Raw genomic sequence first — 18787 nt, forward strand, 5'->3', positions numbered from 1 at the left:
GGGATAAGGCATCTGCGGCATGGAGACTTAAATCAAAGTCATGCATTTGCCAGGGGTTCTCCTTTCTCATTGTAACATCCAAGTGGCCTGTGAGCTTCCTGCACATGGGGTCCTGTGGCCTCTCCCCACGGCACCTGGGACAGGAGGGAACTCATGGCAGATGCCATGCACAGACTGACTGAATGAAATGAACAAACAAATGAACAATGCTTCCTTTACTGAACCGGCCCCAAAGCCTGTCTGTCAGCTGGCCGCCTGGTTTTCCATATATGATCTCCTTTGCTCTTCAAGAAACAGTCCTGACTGAGGAGATAGGCAAGCATTCTTATCTCCATTTCACAGGTGGGGAAACTGAGGCCACAGGAAGGTGGCCTGACATGCCAGCTTTACTAGTGAGTAAAGGGCAGCAACAGAAAGGAAAACAGGCTCCATACCACAGACCCTCAGCACAGCCTCCCCCAAGTCTCTTCAGTTTCATTTCCCGTGTCCCTGGCTGAGCCATTCTGCAGGTAACGGCAGTGGAGGTGAAGCTGGGAGAGGGATGAGCTAGGAATCCAGGGCCTCCCTGCTTCTGGGGAGGGGGTAGGGCTGGGGCCCAGCCTGCAGGGAGGCGCTGAGGAGCACTGGGAATACAGTTTCGTTTTTTCCAGAAATTGCCAGTTCAGTTGACCCGAGTTTAAACTGTCCCACTTATATATGGAGTTTTTTCAATAAATGTATTAGAAAATATTTTGGAGATTTGTGACAATTTGAAAAGACATCTTCTTTTCTCCAGCTTCCTTAATTGTAAGAGTACAATACATAATACATATAACATGCAAAATACGTGTTCATCAACTGTTTATATTATCATAAGGCTTCTGGTCGACAGGCTATGAGAAGTTAAGTTTTGAGGAGTTGGCAGTTACATGTGGATTTTGGACTGCACGGGGGGGGGGGGTCAGCACCCCTAATCCCCCATTGTTCAAGGGTCAACTGTATTTCCTGGGGGCCTGCCTCAGGCCTGCTTCGCATCACATGCTAACACACCACAGGTGCCCTTAGCAGGCTAGACTGCATGGTGGTACCTCCAGAGCCCAGTACTGTGCCTGGCACGTGGTTGATGCACAGTCAATATTTGTGAATATTGAATAAATGAAGATAGACTTCATTGAAGTTCCAGGTCTAAACTTACCAGCTGTGCAATCTTAGACAAATCCTTTACCTCTCAAAGCCTTGGTTTCTTCAACTGTAAAATCAGACTAATAATAATCATTATAATAAAAAAACAATAATGGCATAGTAGTTAAGAAAATAGACTCTGGAGCCAGAACTGCCTGCATCTAAATCCCGGGTCCACCCTATGCTGCTGTGTGACCTCAGGCAACCTACTAAACCTCTCTGTTCCTTGGTGTCCTCCTTGATAAAGTGAAGATAATGATAGTATTCACATAGTGTTGTAGGGATTAAAATGAGCTTTTATGTGTCAAGTGCTCCATCCACTATTACTAATAACCCTTAACAATGATGATTCTATCTCTGTGCATTGGTAAATTAAATGATAACATTTAAGCTACAAGTGCCTAGCAGAGTGCCCAGCACAGAGGTGGAAGTGTTCAGTAAACAGTTACTGCTCTTCTTATCTTGGCACCCACTGGCCATGGCCCTCTGTGTCTCTTGAATCACACATAGGAAGTGGAGGCATAGGGTCTGAAAACTGCGGTGGTGAACAGAACGGGTCCATTCCCAGGAGCTACCAACCCTCTTTGAAGGGCCCCAGCTGGAGAAGGTGAAGTACTGCTAGTGGCCACCGGGGGCAACAGAGGCCTCCTCCCTCTCTGCCCTGCTGAGGGTTCCGAGTTCAGTCTGTTGTTGGTAATAAAAGGCAGGTTGACTATTTCACCCTGCCCATAGGCAGCCATTCTCCGGACATGGGAGGTATTTCCCTAGATAACACTCCTCACTTCTGAGAGTTAGACTCCTAACCCTGCATTTACCAGCCACATCATCTTGGATAAACCCTTTGGCTTCTTAAACCTCAGTTTTCCCATCTGGAACATGGGGATAGGACAGTTTGGTGAGTTGAATGAGCTAGAAAGGACAGTCCCTGGGGTGAAGGGGGTGCTCAGTGAATGACACCTTTTGCCAGGGTAGCATCATTGTTATTAGCATGGACTCTGCAGCCAGACTATAAGCTTGAGACCTGCCAGCACTAGTTGTGTGCTTTTGGGTAAGTGACTTGACTTCTCTGTGTCCATTTCCTCATCTGTAAAATGGGGATGATAATAATAGTACCCCTACCTCCCGGGTTGTTGGGAGGATTAAATGAATGTGCACAGTTCTTAGAACAGTGCCTGGCACATATAGTAGGTGCTATGTAAATGTGTGTCCCTATTATTATAACTCATAGTATTTTTTATGTTAATTGTTTTTATTGAATAAGCTCCAACAGTTTTAACTTCTTGCAGAAACCTCCCTGCTTGATGTGAACTCCCCAAAAGGGGGCTTAGAGGAGATAGGGGAGATGCAGCCCCTAGACAAGGAAGGACTTTATCATTTTGTTGCAGTTGAGAATCTAACTTGGAGCCCAAAACTATTCAACAGGCAGGGCCTAGAGGCCAGCTGCACTCTGTGAAATGCTTCAGTGCCTGGCTCTGCCGGCCTGGGCTAAGCTTTGGCCTCCAGAGGCAGGTCCTTAAGAAGCCTCCAGAGGGGATCAGGACCTTTGCCAGCTTATCTGGGGCCCTGGGAACATAGTCAAAGGGTACCAGTGAGCCCATGACAAGCACACAAAAGTCTCCAGCCAGGAAAGCCTCTCCAGGACAGATGGCAGGATAGATCTCTGGTAAAATGCACTGTGCCCCAAGGGCAAAAGTCTTAAGTAGGTTTGGGGGAAAATCCAGCTAATCATCCCCACTGCACCTGTGCTCCAGAGTCCTACTGGGATGGTTGAGGGAGATCAGCACGGCCCCTGCTGGTGGCCTCAGCCACAGAGTCATCCCAGGGCCTGCCAAAGGATGTCCCAAGTCACTTTGGAGTGCTCAGGAATGGATGGGAGTATGTAGATCCCCATGCAGATAGCAGGTAATGTTTGTCTGGCTTAGAAGTAATGGGCACATCACTCTGGCCTCCTCCAACCCTCAAACCTATTATTTGAGGATTTACCCTGCACATCATTCAGAGCTCTGTGTCATTGAAACCTCCCACTACAACCCTGAGGTAGTGGCCACGATCATCTCCATTTAACAGATGAGGAACCTGCGGTTTTCAGGGATGAAATTGTTTGTCCAAGATCTTACCCTAGTGCATGTCAGAGCCAGGATCTGAATCTGGTCCTTCTGCCTCCACAGACTGTGTCCCCGGCCCTCTGGGGTGGGCAGCCTCCATCCAAGATGGCTTCAGTGACCCCTGCCTCCTGACATTTATGGCTTCCTGTAATTCCTCCCATCAAGTGAGGACAGGACCTAGCAACTCACCCTTAACAAGTGGAACAGAGGAAAGGTGATGAATGTCATTGCCAAGATTAGGTTTCAGAGAAACAGTGGCTTCTATATTGTGCACACCCTCTCTCGCTCCTTCTCGGAGCCCTCTGGTGGAAGCAAGCTGCCATTTTGTGAGTAGATCTATTGCTCTGAGGGTGGCTTCTGGCCAACTGCCAATGAGGAGCTGAGGTTTTCAGTCCAACACCCCTGAGGAACTGAATCTTGCCAGAGCCACACAAACGGCTTAGAAGATCCTCCCCAAGTGCAGCCTGGAGTTGACCGCAGCTCCAGCTGACTCCTGGCTTACAGTCTATGAGCTATGACAGGCCCTGAGCCAGAGGCACCCAGCTAAACATCTAGATGCTTGACCCACAGAACTTGAGAGATAATAAATGCTGGTTGTTTTACGCCACAGTTTGGGGATAATTTGTTACACAGCAATAGGTAACTAATACATTTGCTATGGCTACTAGTAACAACAATAAAAAAACATAGCCATACAACCAACATGAGAAGGATAAAGAAGACTGACTCAACCATAGTGGGCAGAGCTAGAAAAGCCCTCCTCACATCTACTACCCAGCCCTTCCATTTTCTTTTGCCAATGAGGGTGCTTAAAGGCCCTTTTCCACAGTCACAGACAAGCTGGGGGTGGGTGGGGAACCTGGCATTGTTACTGAGGTTCCCAGACTCCTGGGAAGTGTTGCCAGGAGTTCATGGGAGTGTTACACACAAAACTGTGCAGATTCCTAGGAATCCAAAGTTACCACCTTGTCTTAGTTGCAGGTGTTTGGTGAGAGTCCAGAAGTGCTTGTTGGTTGGAAGATCTCAGTAAAACCTCTTCTATAAATACTAAAAACATAACCAAAAACAAAAAACACCTAAAAAATTCCAGGAGGCTCAGATACTGAACATCAAGCAGATATATCAAATATAGTAGAGTCTTTTCATACAGGGTTTCTGGGTATTGTTCCTTAAGTCAAATACATCATGTCCATTTTCTCCTGTGATCTGAAGGAAGTTCCCCTGAGAGTGAAGGGGCACTATGAGTGGGAACTGAACTGATTCCTTGCGTCCCTGTCCCCAGCCTCCTTTGTATTTTCTTTCATGGTCGAAGGTCAGGATCATGGGGACATTGTCTGGCCTGGGAGCTCAGAACCAGCACAGCCTCCCCACCCTCTGGCTGGACTGCCCATCTCCCATCCCCCAAATTCCCACTGTGCCTTTGTTCCTTGGTGAGTCGTCCAGAGGATGGATGGGGACAGTTCCTGCCGCTTTTCCCCACCCCCAAAACCTCCCTTCCAGCTGCCCGGCAGAGGCCGGATACACGTACCCTTGTGTTGAAGGACGCAATAAGCTAAATCCCAGGCCCAGCTATCTCCAACATCAATTCCCAGCATCCCCCAGGGAGGTTGGGAAGATCTTCTGGGAGTAGGAACAGTGACATAATTTGCAGATCCCAATGCAAAAGGCACGTGCAAGGCCCCTGGTTCAAAGTTATTCAGAATTTGAAGGCGATGGCAGCAGAGCATTAACCTTAGTGCAGGGCCCTCTGCACAGGCTGCACACTCGGAAGCTGGCTCTGTCTTGAAGTCTCCAGTAAATACCACCCCAGACTTGTCATTCCTGGAAGGCCTACCCAAGGCTGCTCTGGGCAGAAAATAGCTTGTCCCTTCTTGGCTCCTGGATGTCCTGTTGCAGAACTGAGCAGAAATGTCTCCCAGGCCCAGGGTATCTTCGTAATCAGAAACATACCTCAGGGAAGAAATACTCCCACGCCAAACACAGATGGTTTTCTGGAAGGCTGCAGGCTGTTGCCCCTGCCAGTGGTCTGCCTGCCCCAGAGGTGTGAGCAGAGAGGCTGAAAGGCTAGGGCTGACTGGAGGAGGCCTGGACATCTGGGAACCCCGAGAAAGTGTTGGAAGGTAGGCTCCACTGCCATGTGAATTCCTGGTCCTGAGCGTGGGGAACGCACACACACACACTCATCAAGAACTCACAGCCACACACCCAGCCAGGGCAAACCTTACTGAGTAAGGAGAGCAGCGGAAATTCCCCAGGCCTGTGGGCTTGAGAAAAGGCGTGGATTATTGAAATGTGAGTAGAAAGTATGTGCAGACTTCTGAGAGGCTGCAGAGGCAACCAGTGAGGGCAGCAGTGCAATGAGCACTGGTGGCCAGGGGGCTAGATAGACAATTCTAGATGATATGCCCACTTTGTTGCTCTTTCTCTCCCTTCTCCTCACTATCCTCTTTCTTCTTAAGTTTTTATTAAAGAGTGGCCAACTTTTCAAACTTAGCTTACATATAAAAGTCCACAGTCCTAGTAGCTCTAAAAAAGAAAAACTAGAACCTCTGGTAATACTACAGCCACCTTTCTGCATGACAGCAATGTACTCCGTCCTCCATGGGGGTTGGTGGCCTCTTGTTTGCCACAGTCCCCACCACTCCCTAAAGTCTCCCTGACTCCAAATCCACAGGGCAAGTACTATGCATTCATGTGTGGGCTGCTGTTTCCTTGTTAGGGAGTTAAGAGGAAAATGCATGTCTCTATCAAAAGTGGCAGAGTAGAAGGTTGACTAAGAGTTCCAGGTACTTCCAGAAATATAGGAAAGAGCCTGTTTCTTTTTGGAAATGAAGAGGCTTCCTCTATGTTGAAAGTGCAAAGAGTGTCTAAGTCAAAAGATTAAACCTCAATGCCCTTATGAAACAAGTTTCAGCAGCCCCACACACAGCCCACCTCCCTCATTTATGTCCCCTGTGGGTCACGGAAGTCATCTGAAACAGAGGATCCTGTCCCAGATGTCTCCAGAAGGCAAGGGCATTCCCAGCTCCCCTCCCCAGGATGACTCAGAGCCATCTTCCTTTTGTATCCCAGCAAAGGCAGAGGAATTGGGGGATTCCCAGCTTCTCCTGTCATTTGGTGTGGGGTCAGTTTCCTTGCTCCAGAGTGGTATGGGTGTTTAACCCCCTGGGTAGTTTTCATCCCTGGCTGGGCGCACCAGGATTTGGTGTCACCCACCAGCCTTCCACTGGGCAGTCAGGGTTCCAGTTAGACAGGATGGGGGTCTGCGGCAGCCCTGGGCCAGTTTCCCAGTCACTGGGAGGGTGAGGAAGATGTGGGGGTGGAAGCTGGGAAGGCCCTGATGGATGGTGGCCAGGCCACAGTGGTTGCTAAGAGGTGGAGCTCCTTGCCTACGGACAGGAAACCAAAGCGTGAAAAGTGTTAGAGACCTGGTGTGGGGGAAGTACTTTGTTTCCCACAGCTTGTTAGAGGGCCATATGCCAGTGACCTAGAAAATGCCAGAGCTCAGATCTGGGCCAGTGGGAGCCAAAGGTTACAGAGGCAGGACTGGGAAGCTTAGGGTGCATGCTGCCTGGGAGGAGGTCTGGGGACACCCCTGGGAGTGTGTAACTCCTCACCTGGCTGTGTAGCCTTGGCTCTGATGTCTAACAATAGGGGGAAACCAGACCTGTCTCCTGAGATCATTAGTCCTTCTAAAGAGCTTCATAATCCCCAGATCAAAGGGGTCTCAGAGCTGCAACCAAACGCGCTCTGCAGGGAGCCCTGCCAGCCACTGGGGCACCCACTCCAGGGGACAGATGCAGATTTGCAGACCCTTCAAGGTGCTACCTTCTAGAGGACTTGGCTGGCCTGGTAACTGCCCCCCGCCCCCACTTCTGAGGTCCAGGTCCTGGCCTCCCCTGGGAACCACCTCACCTGCCACTTGCCTGTGGCAGAGGTTTTCATTAGCATCCCTGACGATAGTTGGGATGGGAATTACTGGTGCCCCATTTTGTAGATGGGGAAACTGAGGCTTGAGGAAGTGCAGTGCAGACACAGGGCCGCCCACCTGATCACAGTCACCAGGTGGGTATGGACCGTATCAGTTTTCTTCCCCCTGACGCAACGAATGTGCCCAGTATTGTATTCACTTAAAGAACGGTCACACAGAGGGGGCTGAAGGAAAAGTCCCAGGACTCCCACCCTTCCCCCAGCTCGCTGTTTCTGCCCTCTCCCGTCCAGTTCTTGGGACGCCAGCATTTTAGCAAGGCTGTCACAAGGGTGTCAGAAGACTGGGTAGACACAGGCAAACTGGGGTACCAGCAGCCATCCCCGATATGCACTCACTTGGGGCTTTCAAAGACCTGGGCCCAGGCCTGGCGCTTCCAACCCCTGTGACAATGGTTATCTTTCTCACCCTCAGTTTCTCCCGGAGTGACCGTGCTGGGGGTGCACCGAGGGGCCGGGCGCACTACGGGGCGACGCGGCGCGCCCAGGCTTTGGGGCGAGTCTGGGCGCCGCCGAGGAGGGGGCGGAGCCGGGGCGGGGCGGCCGGGCGGCCCTCGGCGGCCCGGAAGGAGCGGGAGGCGGGGCCGCGGGAGTTGGAGTCGCCCCACGTGAGAGGCGCGGAGGCCGGACTCCTCGCGTGCGGCGGCCGCGGACGGCCCGGCGTCCGGCCGCACGGAGAGCCCCGGTCCGGCGCGCGGCGGCGCCCCGCTGCGGCGGCGGCCCCTGGGGCTGTGAGCCGGGCTCCCGCCGTCGGAGCCCCCCGCACCGCCGCGGGCAGCGCCCCCAGGGCACGCGGCATGCGGGCGGCGGACTCGGGCACCTGGGAGCGCGTCCGCCAGCCCTCCGCGCAGGGCGAGCCGGCGCCTTGCTGCGGGCCGGGGGCCGGGCCGGCGCGCCCCCCGGGGCCCGCAGCCTGCGAGCCGGGTGCGGACGCGGCGAGGCCCGGCGACCGGCCCCGGACGCCCGCGGCTCGGGCGGATGGCGACTGCAGCCCGCCGGGTAGGTGCGCGCCGGGCCGGGAGGGCGGCGCGGCCGCGGGCCAGGGGAGCCGCCGGGGCGGGCGCGCGGGGGCGCTCTGGGCCGGATCGCGAAGCCGCTGGTGGCAAAGTTCTCGCCGCACGGAGCCCCGCGCGCTGGGCGGGGCGGGTGCCAGGGGACACGCGCCTGGGGCGGGGGCTTCGGCGTCCACGGCTTTCCCGCCAAGCCCCCGAGAAAGCTGCGGAGGGAGGTCAAGGCCACGCCTGCCTCCAGCGCTGCCTGGAGACCCACCTCTGCATCTGGAAGGGGTCAGCCCCGCGCCAAGTTGGGGTGGCCCGCCTTGCCCGCACCTGCAATCCACCTGGCAGCCCCATGGAGTGCCAGGAGAGCCCCGATTGACCGCCGCCCCTCCGAGAGGCAAGCGGTGACTCGCGTGTGCTAGCACCCGAACGGTTTCTCCTGACTTGAACGGCTAATGCAGAAAGGGAAATCGCAGCGGTGGGGCTGGGATACAAATGCGGTGGTCTGATTGTGTATCATTGGCTGATGCACTCCAAGCCGAGAACAGTGTTTTAGTGGTAAATGTTCCGAGTGGGTGCGCCCGTTCCATTCTGTTCCGGTCTCAGCTGTCCCCATCCCCACCCCCAATTAGGTCATGGGGAGGGCCCACAGGAACCCCTGGATCTTCTTGACTCCGAGATGGGAATAAATTCAGATGGAAGACAAAGGACTTCTGAGAAAGGTCTCTCATCATCGGTTTGAAGTTTGAATACTTTTTCCAGGAAAAATGGGGACTCGGGGGAGAGGCACAGCATGATTATTCATTATTTCTTGAACACCTATTGTGTTCCAATAATTTACATGTAGTGTCTCCTTAAAATCCTATCTCAGCTCTGGGAGTGAGGCTGTGTTATCTCCATGAAGATAAGGACAGAAAAGGCTGGAGTTTAAGTAACTTGCCCTAAGTCCCACAGCCCTGAAGCCATTTCAGATTTTGTCTGTGATTGACACCAGAATGCCTCTCCTGAGCAACAGGCTCACCAACCAGGAAACAGTAGGCTTCTTTACCTAATAATTATTTCTTTCCTGTGAGAAAAAAGCCAGGACCAAGTCCCCCTAATTCCAGGGTGTCTGTAGTTGGTCTCCCCAGGAGGTCATATTTTTAGCCACAGGAACAGGGACCACCAACCATCTGGCTCTGATTAGCTGTGCTTTTGCTGGTGTCCTGGAGCAGTTCAAGTCTTGGGTCACCAAGAATCTAGAATGGAGACACTTGACTCCCTGAACTGTTGGCCTTGGGGTTCGGCCTGCAAGGAACAGTCCCACCTCCCATATGTAAAGTGGGGATAAAATAATGTCAGTAACATTTTCCATCCTTGAAAAGCTCATGTCTGCAAAGCACCTTGCCTAGTTCATAGTTGATACTTAATGTTAGTCATCAGCTTCACTTGTGGGGCACCTGTCAGTTCCCCCACTGACTCAGTTTCCCCTTAGGATGTGATGCTGTCTGCTCCATCTCCACCCTCCTGAGCTGTGTCAAGATGGTGCTTGTCTTGCCTGTAAAGTACTTCAGTGACCCAAGGCTGACTTGTGCTTGGTGGACATTGTTATTATATAACCATGTCAAAGATGACTGAGTGGAGATAAATATGTTGACTTTCTGTCTTTATCGACTCCATTTGTGTGTTCATAATAATAATATCCTAATGACAAGATGTAGCTGAGAAAGACCCACCTCTGAGCTCTGGGGATGATTATTATAGTAATGGCCTTCACGGTGTTCTTTTAGGGCAGAAAGCAGTGATCTCCTTTCCCAATTTACAGATGGCATCCTGGCGAGGGACAGGATCAAAACAGCCTCTAAACCAGAAAGTTATACAACTCTCTCTACCCCACCCCCCTTCACCCTCTTCTGTGAGGTTGTGGGGTGACTTACGCCAGGATCTCAGCACACTGGTCCCAGCCTAATGTAATGCTTGGTTATGGGGCTGAGAGTGCCCCCTTAGCAGCCAGTCTGAGGGGTGTGGAACCAGGATGCTTGCTTGGCAGGATGGAGGCTTGAACACCAACATTGCTCAAGCAGGGTGTTCTGAGATTAGCAGGGTGACAGGCCCCATGCAGGGGACAGCTGTGACCTCCAGGATCGGGCCTCTCCTAGCGGAAGTTACTGTTCTTTATATGTGTACCAGGGACCAGAGCAGAAGATGCAGAAATCAGACGCCTGCTCAGCCTGCACCCCATTCAGCCCCAAATCTGACTTTGCGATACTCTGCAGCTCAGTTGCCCTGTTGGTGCAGTGGGAACCTCTCCATCTAAGGGTATCACCCCAGAGCCCCTGCAGAGAGACCCAGGTGCCCACTGAGGTTCCATTAGGCCGAGAATATGAATTAGTCCTCCTCGGTTGTCTGTCCATTCAGTCACATTTCTTGAGCACCCACTCCTGCCAGGCACCTTTGCAACTGTCAGGGACAGAGCAGCGAACCAGACAGCAGCAGCCCCTGTTTCCATGGAGCTTCTGTTCTGTGGGAGGTGGTTCCAGTAGGCAGACATGCACAGGATATGTCAGGGAATGGAGGGTAAGTGCTATGCAGAAAAATAAAACCAGGTGAGGGGTTCGTGTGGTAGGAGCAAGTGCTACCGAGTGGTTAGGCAGGGTGGTCAGAGAGAGAAAGAGTGCTCGAGAATGATGCGAGGTGTATGGGTGCTGAGCTCCTAAGACAAGAGGGAAGTTGCCCATCAGCTAAAGGTGTCAAGTCATTTTTAAAAAATTGTTGGTAATTAGTAGCTTTGTGGACAGGACACTTTATCTTTCTACATCTGAAGCCTACCCAGGCTTCCAGGCCCATTCAGATGTCATGGCCTCAATAAGCTTTTCTTGTAACCCCCAGCTTCAAAAGCCACAGGACTTCTAGAGTCTCTTCTACCCTCTACCTTATTTATCAGTCATTGGAGTTGTTCACGGCTCCTCTTGTCCCTCCCCCTCACATAAAGCCCCCCCGGAGGAGGGCAGCAGGTCCTTGTGTATCTGTGTACTGGCTCCCAAGGCTGTCCTGTACCCTCCCTAGGGCCAGGCGTGGTGCTGACTGAATAGGACGCTTGGTCTGAAGCAGTCTCCAGCGATCTAGGGCGGAGGGGCAATTACTGATCCCATCCATACAGGAGGAAATTGGTGCACAACACAGTTCAGTAATTTGCCCAAAGTCACCCAGCTGGTAGGTGCTACAGCCAAGACTTGATCCCAGATTATAGACCTCTAAGCAGTGTATAAAGACCTTGAACTGGTCTTAAGAAAGTAGACCGACATTAAGTTTCAGGTCTGTTTTGCTTTAAATTTTTATCTTTAAAAATAAAAAAAAGCTTGTCCTCTCCTTGACATTCCTTGTTTTAAGCGACTCCAGCATTTGCTTATCTTTGTACCTTAGCAGTTTCTGCAGCAGGTCAGCTTTGTGTTATCCGTTCTGTAAAGGATGTCTGCTGGGGTGGAGGTGAGGTTAAATCTCCACATTGAAATTGGGGATGCTCTTAGAAAGCCACCTGCTTGGACCACAAAGGGTGAGTGTGAGCATCCTTGACTAAATGGGACAGAAACAACTGGAGTTTGACTGTCCTCGGCAATCAGGAGTGAAAGTAAGTCACTGCTCTTGAAGAAAATTCACACTGGCTTTGCTAGGGAGATCTCCTTTGCCCAGTCTGTGTGACTGCTCAGCGACAGAGACTAAACCAAGGCAGGCGGCACCCCGTAGTGGGTAGGTACAGAGCACCCGCTTTGGAATCAATTCACCAGCTCTGCTACTTACTAGTTATGTGTCCCCAGGCAAGTTATTGAACGTCCTGGGCCTCAGTTTGCCCGTCTGTACAATGGGATAGTATTGCCCACATCAGAGTTGTTGGACAGGAATCCATATGGTTAGCTACATCTTTAATACCTATGCATCCCAATGTACTTGTGACATAAGAGGGAGAGGAAATTCCAATTTATCAAGAGTCCAAAACACTTGATTGTGTGTGCATGTGTGTGTAAAATGTTTAATTTTCTTTTGCAATTTGAGATATTGGGATTTGATGAGACAGGTGATTCTGCAGGACTGGAAGCTGCTTATTTGGCCTTCTAAGCCATCACGAAATTTCCATAATAGTCACCATGCACTCTTTTATGTTCTCTGTGATATTCCAGTTGAGTTAATTGGATGATTTGCTGGGACCCGCTGGCCATTCTGGAGAAAGTGTCTACTCCCCTTTTAATCATCTCAGGAGTCACCGAGTACCATGGCTCAAGGAAAATAACAAACACGACCCTGGAGTTAGCCCCTCCCATCCATACCACGACCAGAAGTAGGAAATCAGGTGCACGGCATGTACACAGATTTAAGCCCCAGCAAATAAGCAGACCCACCATATCGTTAAAGCTGGCCAAAGCAATTGCCCTGGGGATCCCGTGTTCATTGTGAGTCACTAAGGGCTATAAAATCTCCGGAGAGAATGGCAAGCCATGGTTACAAAGTGTGTGCATGTGTGCCTGCCTGTGTGTGTCGTTATTTTTTATGAACTTTTTACTCTCTGTAAATGCACAGTGTGTTGAGTGTGTCAGATGAGCACCTGGCAGGGAGGGGAAAAGTCAGGCTTGCCACCTGCTTACCAGGACCACTTCTGCACCCCTTGGGGCAGCTACCATGAAGGCAGGGACTTGATGCTTTCTCTGGTCTGCTGTTTGGACGCGTTCAGGGGAGGCCAGTTAGAAGACACCAACTGTGGCAATTCCACGGAGTCCTCGCCAACAACTGGCATTAGCCCAACAGGTGCTGTGGGAGCCCCAAATCTGCGAGAAATTCACAGCCAGAAGGGTATGACAGGTAGGTACGTCCCACCTGGCGTCCTGGCCCTGTACTAGGTGACACCCAGCCGGGGCTAAGAAGAGGGGAGGAGCTGGTGGGTTCCGTGGTGGCGACCCTCCGAGCATGTCCTCTGTGTCCACGCTGGGCTTCAGGGACTGCCTTGGGGAACACCCATCACCTGCAGGTGATGACGGCCTCATCTTCCGTTGCTGCCTGGATTGGGAGGCTGGCTCCGGCTCCCAACCAGTTTGGGCTGTAATTTTATCTGAGGCATTGAGTGTGCCCAGTCCCTTTTAATTGTGCAGAAGCTTCAGAAAGCCCTCCCTGGGGGCCTGGCGAGAAGTGAAAACAACAGCTGCTGGCTCCTGTGCGCTGTCTTCGCTCAGCACACAGCTCAGCCTCACCAGCACACTCCTAACTGCAAAGTGCTGTGTGCCCAGGCAGGGAGGAATCTTTCTGTTTGGGAAGGTCCTGTTAATGATGAAGAACCGTTTACTGAGGGCTGCCCAGGAGCCAAGCTTTTGTTATTCATCCCTGTTGCTCTTCCTCCAACCGTGTAAGGCAGCTGGTAGTCTCACAGGTAACAACAGTGCTGAGGCTTAAAGAGGTTGCACAGGTTGTAGTGAGTGGCTGTTCCATGCTGCCTGCCCCAGGACCATTGCTTCTCCCCTGTGGTTTCCTTCATCAGCTGACAGTTCCCTCAGGGCCCGCCCCTGGGCAGGGGCTGCAGTGCTGGGAGTCACTAGGTTCTCTCCCTGGCGTCTTTGGCATGCTGGCTTCTGGTCAGCTGGAGGTAATCGGGAGTGAGGCCTCAGCAGCCCAGAGCTGTTCACGTGGCTGCAGGAGGCTACCCACCTTTCTGCCCCAGCCAGAACCCAAAGAGGCCAGCTGACCCATGACAGGAGGTCTGACTCTGGCCATTTGGGAACCTAGTCCTGAGAGGGAAACCTCAGCGAGGAAGGGACCACACCATGTGACATGTGACAACTTACAAATGCATAAGGGCATCTTGCCAAAACTGGGAGTTTTCCCTCTTCACCCACTTCCCTAATTCCACCTGACCCATTAAAAGGGGTCCCGGACTTTAAGGACCACGGAGGTCTAGGGTGCATGCCAGTGCCAGTTCTCAAGTTCCATCTCTCAATGCCAACTCTGTAGGTTTGGGGTGGGGCCCAGGAATCTGTATTTTCATCAAGTGCCCTGGGTGATTTTGATGCAAGGGTTTCATGGACCCGACTCTGAAACTTCTCTGCCCTTTGCCTTTCTGGGATTGGGTTAATTTCAGAGTAAGAAACTGGGGAGGCCATATTCTCTGGTTTATCCCCGGCATCCTGATATGATATAATCCTTAGCATCCTTTAACACCAACACATGTCCCAACGTGGATGTTAAGTATATGGACATCCTACTTAAACCTCACATCTTCCTTTCCTAATCCAATCCCTGCCTCCCCCTGCCTGGGGAACACTCATTTCCCAAACCTGTTCAAAAGAGGCACACGCACGTCTGACACGCATGCAGTCACAGGCCTGTCCAGTGGTAAAAAGGTGACCAGAGTAAGACTTTGGCCTTGCTCAGACATCCTGCTTCTCGCCCCAGGCTGCTCCTAGCATTCCCACGCCTTCCCGTTGACCCATGTTCCTTCTTCCTTGAGCTTAATCCTCCTTGAGCTCCTTCCTTCCGGAGGGGCCAGGCCCTGGGCTGGGTGCTGAGAAGACGGTGGAGACCACACTCTACCTGTGGCTCATCCGGATTCCTTAGACTTGGTACCAAACCCACCGATGGGGCTGCTCCTCCAGCCTCCCTGCCCAGCCCAGCTGCCCACCCTCCCTGCCCAACCTGGGTCCCTTTTGTTGTTGGCCCAAATGTTGTGTGTGTGGCATACGTGTTGAGTTGAATGGCTCATCTGGGCTTCCTCTTGGCGTTTCTCACCATGGCAATGTGCGGAGGAGAGCCATGCGGTGGCAGGTGGGGTTCCTATCACTTTAACTCCTGTAGGGCTTTCTCAGCTGCTTTGGGAGGAAGTCAGGGTGCCTGGGTGGAGGGTAGGGAGGCCCTGCTGGTGGCCCTCCCCTGCATAGGGAACCAGAAAAGAGCTGAGTCCCAGAGTTAATGGACTCAAATGCAGATTCTGGGTCTACCTTCAAGACTGACCCAGTAGGTCCAGGGTAGAGTTCAGGACCCTACACCTTTTTGGGGGGAGGAAGGAGAGGGTGTAAAATATACATAACAGAAAATTTACCATTGTAACCATTTTTAGGTGTATAGTTCATGGCATTCACTCTGTGTACAGCCATCACCACTATCCATTTCCAACACTTCTTCATCACCCAAAACTGAAACTGTTCCCATTAAATGATAACTCCCCATCCCCCCAGCCCCAGCCCCCGGTCACCACTAGTCTTTCTGCCCCAGTGTATTTGCCTAATCCAAGTACCTCATATGGTATTTGCAGGACCCTACACTGCTCTGTCCATCCCTGCCCCTCTGCTGGTAGTCTTGGGGCCACGCACAGAGATCCCTGTCCCTGATACTTTATCCCCGGTGTTGCCCTCACTTCCTTCTTTAAAACATGTCCATTTCCTAGGTGTGCCAGGAAGGTTTGGGGAAGAAATAAATTCGTTGCATTTTTTTCTGTGATTAAGACCAGTATATTGTTAATGCCTAAGCCATTGTGATGCGTTAACACATCATTTTGTTTGGTTGTTTTTGTTTAGTGTAGCTTTTCTTGAAGGCGTGTGGCCTGGGCTTGCATGAATTTGTTTTTCATGGTGTATTTGTAACTACTAAGGCTTAAGGACCACTGCTTGCTCTGGGGAATCTGCCTCAGGCAGAAGGTCGGCCTGTGCTGAGAAGTGCAGGGAGACATTCCCTTGTGGGTGTGCCCATCAGGGTCTTGGAGAAGCTCCCGTGAGCCTGAGGTTCCAGTGCAGGCTGATGTCAACGTCCTGTCCAAGCCCTCAGCTGCCCCATCCTGGCTGCCTCCATCTCTCCTTTCAGATTAAGGGCTAGGACTTTGGACCGGTCGGGTCTATGACTTTGTAGTCTGAGACTTACCACCTGCTCCCCTGATTACTCCCTGCTGCCTGTCAGCTTCAAACGTCTGCGCAAGGCTGATAGTCATCGCTGATCTCAAGGCCGACTTCCCTCCGTCCCCACGGGCCTTTTGCCCAAGCACCCTTGGCAGCATCTTAGACCGCCCCTGGCCTTGGCGGGCTTGCTTGGGACTTGCCCTCGGTTTCTGCAGCACCGGCCCTCATCTTCCTACGCACCTTAGAGGACCTTCTAGCTGCACTAGTAGCCGACCGGGGAAACTTGCACCTCTCTTTAAGTTCTAGGGCAGAACGTAAAACTTTCTTCTAGGGCTTCCTCTACCTGCTGGGCTGCTTCCCTCCGGGGCCACAGGGGCTGTAGGTGTATCGTGGAAACATCTGTCTTTGGTGGAGTCTCCCCTCTCTTGCACTAGGAGGAGCCCCTATTCATAGAAGGGGAGATGGAGGCAGACACAGGTGACCTCCCCAGGCCAGAGCTGCCTGATAGGACTTCCTGCAGATGGAAATGCCCCATATCTGTACTGTCCTCTGTGGTAGCCACTGGTTTTAAAAGGTAGCTAGTATGACAGAAGAGCTGAATTTCAGATTGTATGTAATTGTAAAAGGCCACAAGTGACTAGTGGCTACCACACTGGGTAGTGCGGTGGCCCCAAGTGAGGAGGTGACACTACACTTGTTTCTACAGCCTGTCACATGCCATGCCTCGCGAAGCCTGAGGTATTTGTTTTTCCACTGGGCTCCTCTGAGGCTGCCATGTTTCTTCTCTCCTTGTGGCCCCTGGACTGCCTGTGTCAGAATTATTCAGTGCTTGTGGTTTTTAAGTTCCTGGATTCCCTGTCAGGCCTGAACAGTCAAAAAATATCCAGGGTGGGCCCAGGAATCTGCATTTTAAACAAGTCACCTCCATCCCCAGGTAATCCTGACCCTCTTTGAAGTTTGAGGACCAAGGCCTCCAGCACCTTCCATTTTTACTTCCATGGATTTTCCCAGCCTCCAGTGGCCCATCAGAGCCCTTGTGCCTTGGTCACCCACCCCCAGCCCTAACCACATGCACCAGCTCAATGGTTCTTCAGATGGGGTGCCAAAACCTGGGCATTAGGCTCACCTGAGAACTTGTTAGAAATGTAAATGCTCAGCCTGCCCCAGACCTGCAGAATCAGAAACTGAGGGTGGGCCCTGCAGCCTGGGTCTTAAGCCCCCAGCCTGGGTCTTAAGCCCCCTGACCTGATACTGATGCAGCTACAGCTCAAAGCTCATCATTGAGCAAGAAGCCCTAGGAAGGTCCTTCCACTTAAATTCTCCCCCAAATCCCCTTCTCTGTCTTCTCCTCCTTCTCCCCCTCCTCTCCCAGCCGTCCCCCGTCCCTGGCCTAGTCCTTCACCGGCTGCCAAGAGCTGCCAAGACCGTTTCCCGCCAGGGACTTCTGGATGCGTGGACAGGTTAACCATCTGCCTTTCACAAGGGCCTTCAGGGATCCTGGTCTCACCCAAGGGGTGGCCGTAATGGGGGGCTAGAGGGGAGGCAAGCAGAGCAACAGCTATCAGCACCCTCACTTCCGTCCTCCTCTGCACGTCGTCCCAGGTGGTGGCCGCATGCTCACCCTGTGCCAGAATCTCAGAAGAGCAGGAGGCCAGAGAAGCCCATTACCCACCTAGGGACGGAACCTCTGCTGCTTCCGCTGGCATCTGTCAGCCCTGAGGAAGGTGGCACAAAGCTGGGCTCAGCAGCCAGCGCTTGTCTGTTTCATGTGTATGCAGAAAGCAGGGGGTGTGGAGGCCTGAACGTGGGACCTGGCCGTGCTACTCACCCTCTGTGGAACGTTCCTTCTGCAGGTCACTCACCGCCGAACTACGGTTTCCCTGTTCCGTAGAGTGAGAACCACGGTGCCAGCCTGGCCTAGGTCACAGATTTGTGGCTGTTTCACCTGTGCCCCCAGATCTGGAAGTGCTTTGCACACTTCAGGCACCTTACAAATGTGGTTGGTACCCTCCAGTGATCTTGTTGCCTTTAGGATGCTGGTGAGGACACACCTGGGCCTCAGCGGTCAGCTCGTTCTGATTTGCCCGGGACGTTCTAGTTTCAGCACTGGCAGTCCTGCATCCTGGAGAACCCCTCCCCCCCAGGCAATCCAGATGGCTGGTCACCCTGTCTGTACCCCAGCAGCTTTCTGACACTCACTCAGCTGTGCCACAGTCAACTGCTTTTGCTGTACAGAAAGTGATCCCCCCAACCCTGTCCCTCCCAGCAGCGAAGGTGTCACCTGTCCGGCCCCTGACCCCTCTCCCTTTACTGATCCATTGGTCTTCGGCCCTGCTCTGTCTCCCAGCTCATTCGTGTCTCTGGGCATTGACTGGTGGTCCAACCGACCCACAGCTCAGATTCCAGCTGAGCACATCTTCATTAAATCACATCTGGCCATTTGTTCGCTTAATCTCGCCATACTCGTCAGGCCCTGCCTGGGTGCCTGGCGCTGACAAGCTGAGCCAAAACAGCCCCTCTGCCACGGTGCTTACATTCTGGAGGAGGGGTTTTCTGTTTAGAACCCTCCACTGGAACCAGAAGGAGGCCCTGCCTCAACCTCATCCTGGATGCACCAGCGCTCCTGGTCCATCCACCTGGCAAGTCTTGAGTATCTGCTCTGGCCTGGGTGTGGTGCTGGGGCGCCACGAAC

General features: G+C 52.5%; 1 protein-coding gene across 8 annotated transcripts in view; it reads left to right on the top strand.

The window, feature by feature from the left end:
- The window catches only part of KAZN (kazrin, periplakin interacting protein), a 1058126-nt gene that overhangs the window by 901602 nt on the left and 137737 nt on the right, over positions 1-18787 (top strand). Inside the window, exon 1 of one of the 8 annotated variants that reach the window (XM_073233245.1) lies at positions 7921-8252. The exons of 6 other annotated variants lie outside the window; for them this stretch is intronic. In XM_073233245.1, coding sequence (XP_073089346.1) covers positions 8051-8252 — 202 coding nt within the window. In that variant the 5' untranslated portion in view covers positions 7921-8050. Of the gene's footprint in view, positions 1-7920; positions 8253-18787 lie in introns of those variants that run through there. One more of the 8 variants, XM_036999586.2, reaches the window with a different exon arrangement.

This window comes from Manis javanica, chromosome 4, assembly GCF_040802235.1.
Source record: "Manis javanica isolate MJ-LG chromosome 4, MJ_LKY, whole genome shotgun sequence".
NCBI classification, from domain to species: domain Eukaryota; kingdom Metazoa; phylum Chordata; class Mammalia; order Pholidota; family Manidae; genus Manis; species Manis javanica.